The sequence below is a fragment of the Sarcophilus harrisii genome, chromosome 2 (genome assembly GCF_902635505.1).
Source record: "Sarcophilus harrisii chromosome 2, mSarHar1.11, whole genome shotgun sequence".
Lineage (NCBI taxonomy): Eukaryota > Metazoa > Chordata > Mammalia > Dasyuromorphia > Dasyuridae > Sarcophilus > Sarcophilus harrisii.
The window spans coordinates 114854789-114861622 of NC_045427.1; the positions used below are offsets into that span (position 1 = coordinate 114854789).

General features: G+C 34.5%; 1 protein-coding gene across 1 annotated transcript; it reads right to left on the reverse strand.

Moving 5' to 3' along the window:
• Positions 1 to 254: 254 nt before the first annotated feature.
• On the reverse strand, positions 255 to 6329 carry LOC100926093 (gastrokine-3-like). The gene is made up of 6 exons (XM_023494684.2): positions 6279 to 6329; positions 5885 to 5938; positions 5546 to 5674; positions 4236 to 4343; positions 1549 to 1690; positions 255 to 371 (listed from the first exon to the last, which is right to left on the reverse strand). Exons 1-6 carry the CDS (start codon positions 6327 to 6329, stop codon positions 268 to 270), a joined length of 588 nt encoding a protein of 195 aa, XP_023350452.1. The 3' UTR covers positions 255 to 267.
• Positions 6330 to 6834: the final 505 nt, after the last annotated feature.

The following is a 6834-nucleotide window of genomic DNA, read 5'->3' on the forward strand; positions in this document are numbered from 1 at the left end:
ATAATGTAGCTTGTCTGGCTTCCTCTGTTAAAACAGTGCAATGTTGGACTCTTAGAATAGTTTGATATAACAACATGACAAAGATCACTTTCCATGTTAACTCTGAAGAAAAAAGTAGATTATATTACTTCTTAAAGCTACTTTATTGAAACCTAAAGTTTGGTTTCCAAGGTAGAGGCAGAACAGCTTCTCCCTTGAGAAGCAAGGGACCATGGTTCCTTGGCAAACAAGCAGGTTTTCCAGCCATCCAGTAACTGAAAATTCTCATCAGAGACCTGGAATCTCCCCACAGATGGAGATGCCAAAACTATATGTGTTTGCAAAAATTCGTGCTTTAAAGCAGGATTCAGGATTTAGTGCCAGAGCAGTGCCTTTAAGGAAAAAGAAACTCAGGTTAAGAGAAGAAAGCACTCCACTACCAACTACTTTCAAATTAAATGACCTCCAAGTTAAATGTTATAGAGGTTACATGAAAGGCAATGCAGTTTAGTGCATAGAATTTTTTTTAAACTGAGTTATTCCTCCATTATATACTGTCAGGGTGATTCTAGGAAAAATCAATTAATCTCCAAATGCCTCAGGCAATTGTTTTGGGGCTATAAATTACAAATGGGTTATTAATACAGTATATTTCTATATTAGAAATATCCTACATCAATAGTCCTTAAACATTTTGGTGTCAGGATACCTTTATAATCTTAAAAATTATTGAAGATCCCCCCTTCAAGAGTTTTGATATATCTATTGATATTTAACATGTTAGATATTGAAATGTTATCTTATCATTATGAAAATTGTTTTGACCTTATGGATCTTCTAAAAAGGTCTTTGAAATACCTGGGTTTAGCAGACCACACTTTAAGAATCACTACCCTACACAGATTTAAAAAATATTAAGTCAAGACAAATTTGTTGCTTAATGGAACATAGGGCTAAATTCATGACTATTTGTAAAGAATTATGGAATTAGAACTGAAAATTTCTGAACAATGAGAGCCATTGGCAAAATTTGAAGGAGGTAAAATTTTTCAACATTCTATCACTCCTTCTTGCTGTTCCTTTTTATCATACTTCTTAGCCCATACCATTTAAATGCTTAATGATCACAGGATTTAGAGCTCAAAGAAGTCATTATATGACTGACAGGGTTTAAATATCTAGATGTTCTATCTCTGGGCAGCTAGGTGGCACGGTACATAGAGTGCTGGGACTAGACTCAAAATGACTAATTTTCCTGACTTCAAATCCAGCCTCGGATACTTTTCAACTGTGTGATCTGAGCAAATCACTTAACCAGGTTTGCCTCAATTTCCTGATCTATTAAAATGAGTTGGACAAAATAATGGTGAACCACTACAATATCTTTGTTAAGAAAATTCCAAATGGGGTCACCAAGAATTGGACATAATTGAGCAATAAAAAAATCTTCTTTCATTACTTATTTCCATTACAAGCATCAATCTTTGTGAGTGGTATGCCAAATAGTTTCTTTCCCTAAACCTTCCAAAACTCAAATCATCCCTCATGACGCAAAAGAAATTTACTTACCCTCAATGTGTTGATGTGCAAAGTATGTAGGAACCCCTCTACACAGATCAGTGATAGTTTTTCCATATTGAGCAACATTTTTAATCCGAGGGGGTAGAATGATGTAGGTAAGACCTTGTGAGGAGCCATAATTCCTAGATAACTGAAAGTAAATAGGATTTAAGACTTAAATTTGGAAGAGACCTTGTTGATAGATCACCTTGTCCAACATCTTCATTTCACAAATAAGCAAAATGAATCCCAGCAAAGGAGTAACTGAAGGTCACCCAAAAAAAGGATTATAATATCATAGATAGCAAGCTAAAATGAACCTCAGAGGCCATCCAGTCCATCCTCCTCATTTTTACAGATGAGAAAAATGAGACCTACCATAGTTACATGACTTGTCCAAGATAATACAAATAAGTATACGAGATAGGATTTGAACTCTGCTAGATCTAGAAAGTTGCATATGGAAGTGAACTATCAATGAATGCACTCTTTATAGCAGGGAGGAGAAAACTTTAGTCCAAAGGCTGAATTTGGATTTCAACTTGCCTTGATTCAGGCTATAGAGCACAAACCAAGACACTAAATTTTTCATTTATGACTAGAACTGCAAAATTGTAGTATGATTTTTTTTTGTCCCTGAAGTATTCTAAAAGTGATGCTGTTAATCCATGATTATCTATCCTGTGTCTGTCCCTCTCTTTGCCTATCTGTATTTGTGTTTTTAAGTCTTTTGGGGGCTTCTATTCTGGGCATATCCCTTCAATGACACATTATAGGAGTATATTTTATATTACACTTACTAAATAATTGTATGTTACTTTTAAAAATAATTTAGTGATAATATTTATAAAGTGCTTTATATCCATTTATAAATTGGATACTCCTTTGCTAGGTGTTAAATGTTATGACTGTTGATCAAGTACAAACCAGCCCACTTAGCCTACTCTATCTAACTGGCTCCAGACATCATCCTTTAACTTAACATTCAATCCACCCAGGATATCATGTCATCTGCCTTGCCATTCAAACATATGTACCTTTCCCCACCTTTTTCCACCCATATGTAGGGGCACAGCAATTAAACCGGTAATAGAGTCATTGTTTCTTGGGGAAAAAATTGTGAGTAAAAAAAAAGATGAAGGGAAATTCACACAAACTGTAACTTTGACTGTTAATGGGATATTTATATTAGCTCTCATTGTGGTGGCAAAGAACTAGAAATTGCAGGAATGCCCATCAGTTGGGAATGACTGAACAAGTTATAGTGTTTGGTTGTGATGGAATATTACTGTGCTATAAGAAATTATGAGTTCATTTTTCTTAAAAAGGCATGGAAAGACTTGCACAAAATGATGAAGAGTGAAGTGAGCAGAATCAAGAAAACGTTATATACAGTAAAAGCAATATTGTTTTAAGAACAACTAAGTCATTTTAATACACATTAAAAATAAAGGATATATGAAGAGATGATATTTGCAATCAGAAAAATAACTGATAAATTAAAATATATATAGAATAATTTTACACACATACACACACCTATTTGTGTATAATGATGGCCATCTCTAGAATGGAGGAGAAGAAAAAAATGAAAAAAAGAAGTTTATGTGATAACTTTGTTGTATGTTTGGAGAGAGTAGCAAGGTGGATATGGTAAATTTTCAGTTTCATATGCAATCATCTTTTTATTGTCCTGTGTTATGGAAATGCTTGTTTTGTTCTCTAAATTGAAAACAAAATAAAATTTTTAAAAAGAAAGAGTATGTCAATTGAATGCCCTAAATCTCAATGATACCTTTAGGGGAGTGGTGGCCTGGTGAAGGAGTTCTGATCTGGAGAATGAGAGGGTTAACAAATTGATAATTAGTTTGAGTTCCATAAGTTTACTTTAAAAAGCCTATATAACTACATATTCCAGGTTATTTGGTAGATTTGTTCAAAGTTCTTTTTACTTTACCATTCAAAAATCAACTAATGATAAAATGAATGTTTCTAAATTAATTGTTAGTGTACAGTGTCATCATAACCAATATCTTTTGTCCCAAGTGGGTCATTGTACTCATAAATCCTTTGCAGGACAGCAAGATGCTATTGTTGACATTACTAACAATTAATATCAGAAATTCTCATTAACTCCATTTTTGTGACATTCTTGAGGTTTACAAAGAGGAGCTAGGTGGTATAATGCATAAAGTGCCAGCCCCAGAATCAGGAGGACTTAAAATAAAATCCAGCCTCAGACACTTACCAGCTATGTGATCCTGGGCCAGTCACTTAACCCCATTTGCCTCAAGGAAATGGCAAACCACTTATCATTGCCAAGAAAACCCCAAATGGAGTCACAAAGTCAAACATGACTGAAGTAACTCTACAAAAAAATTTACTAGATATTTTTTCCCAATAATAATCTGCAGAAATAAGTAGTTGAAAGAATATTATTTTCCTTTCACAGATAATAAAAACTGTGGCTCAGAGTTCATAATCATATAGCTACTAAAATTGCCTGACGTAGGATTTACATCCAAATCTCTCACTCTTTCTACACCACCCTTTCTGAGCATCAGGTATGTGTAAGACACTGTACATCGTGCTGACAATACAAAAATTTTTTAACAAACTGTTTGAAATATTATCCTGCAGTAGCTCTTAGCAAGCTCTTCTCAAGAAATCTTTGATGGTCAGTACTGCTCCCTTACCTGTTTATCCAATGCTTTGTGGAGTACTTCCAGACTGGGGAACAAAATTTTGTCCATCTTGGTTAGCACACAAGCCTTCTTGCTAAACAGTTTGGCAGCCAAATAACCCTTAAATAACCCAATAGAGAGGTTTGTAGTAAAAGCTGTTACTTTGTCCTGAACTTAGTTTATTCTAACTGGATATAATATTTAAATAGGAATTGTTCCTCAAGACCAATATATATGGAAAGTCCTGGGGATGGCTGTTTATATACATATATATATGAGAGACAGACAAATAGACAGAAAGAGAGAAAGAGAAAGACAGAGACAGAGAGAGAGAATGAGAGAGAGAGAGAGAAAGAGAGAGAGAGAGAGAGAGAGAGAGATAAAGGCCAACTCCTAAAGATGCTCTAATAATGACAGCTGATATTTGCATAGTTTGTAAAGGTTTCCAAAGAGCTTAGCCCAAGCTATCTCATTTAATCCCTCCAACAATCCTGCAGCATAGGTGTTACAATTTCTATTTTATTAACAAAAAATTATATAACAATAACCAGAATTTGAACTTAAATTTTCTGATTTCAAGCCCAGTGTACACTCCATTATTCCAGGATAGCTTCACTAACCCCTCTAAGTGATGATGACTTGCCCATCAGTGTTCACAAACTCAAATTCACAGGATTCAGACATGGGAGTATCCTTAAAGTTGGACTTTAGTCCAACACTATCTCATTTTACAAAGGAGAAAACTGGAGCTTAAAGAGGTAAGTAACTTAGTATCAGTCAGATAATAGATCTTAGAGTTGGAATGGACCTTAGGAACTGCCTGGAGATGCCATGACTTGTTCTAGACTGCAGAATAGAGGATATCAGACCCAGGATTTAGAACCAAGCTGCTAACTTCTCAACCAATAATTTCCCTACTGTGCCAGGAAGTCACACAAGAGGAAATGGAGAAAAGAGGGAAATAAGTATTTATATCATATCTACTATGTTCCAGAAACTATGTTAAGAGCTTTACAAATACTTTCTCAAAAATTTGGAACATGAGGTTTTGCAAAGATGAATGTTGAAAATTATCTTTGCATATATTTAGAAAAATAAAATACTATTAAAAATAAATAAATGATCTCCAAAAATGTATATTTTCTCATTTAATCCTCACTACAACCTTGCAAAATAGAAATATAGAAGAGGTCAGTTCTAGGAATTGTGTTGTGTTGCCTCCCTAATCCTAGCCACATTGTTACTCTCTTATGAAATATAAAACTGAACAGTGACCAAGAGCAGGTTTTTCCAATCCTGTGCTACTGAGGCTTATGACTTACACGGTTGTAATTCAATATGGCATCCCATTCACTCCAAGGATTAGTATCATGAATGAGAACGATGCTGCCACGGATATTGATATTGGTGCTGTGGTCCTCATGGATTTTATTCAGGAGTTGATTCTGGTCCTAGAGAAAACAAAATCTTGACCACTATTAAAGAGATCAAATACAGACCTTCTTGAGATCCTTAAGAGGGCATTTATTCAAAATTCTTTCTTTCATGCACTTCATTGAGAGATCAAGAAGGGTTTGTGAAAGATCCTTCTGATGTTGCATTGTTTTAAATTCCCTTGACTCTCAGAAACACCATTGCAAAAACCTTTGGTAGCAACTCACCATCTCTTCCAGGGATGGAGTCAAGAATGTTACCAAAAAGGCAGCAATCACTGTCTATAATTGAAACAAAAATATAAACCAAAGTCAAAACAAATAAATAGAAGATTCTGCTTTGAATCACAATCAGACCTTAGAGCTTTTTTTAAAAAAAAGTCTAAAACCTCTGTCCTATCAATTGTTTCTAGTTAATAAAATTTAAAGATAAGAAGGATCTTTGAGATCATTTAGTCTAACCCCTTCATTTTATAGACAAAGAAACTGGAAAAAACAAGCTGCCCAAAATCATGACGCTTATAAGTAGTGAAGGTAGCTAGCATTCAAAACCTTGTCTTCCAATCTCACATTCAGGACATTTTTCCCACCCCATAATGCTTTCACAGAACAAGATGTTTACCAGAGTTCCTGGAACATCATTAGAAAGAAGAGTCTGATGTGGGTGGGTCATGTATATCCTTAATATAAATGGATATTAGCTCATTGGGGTAGTCCTCTCAAAAATTTAGAGCTAGAAGGTAAGTTTGAGATTATCCTGTTTTATTATCTCATTTTACAAACTAAGAGACTGAGCTGAGAGAGTTGTAATCTGCCTGGGAATGCACAGGTAATATGATTTACATAATGTCTTGGGACTTTAAAAACAGAGGCTTTTTTTATTAAACTGTATGATGGGAAAGTGCAATTTTTTAATTAAGGGGGATTTTCTTCAATCAATGAAAATTTTCTCTGTCATACCACCCCATACTAAATAAGAAAGAAATACAAAACCCCTGTTATAAACATGTATAGCTAAGTAAAACAAATTCCCACACTGACCATGTACAAAAAATCCTTTCTCCTGGCTTGTGGCCAAAAATATCGTTTTCCAACAAAATTATTCATAATTATTGAATGAAAAAAACAGACATTCAGCAAACTTGCAGATTTTCAGGATTTCCTTTCAACCAAACCCA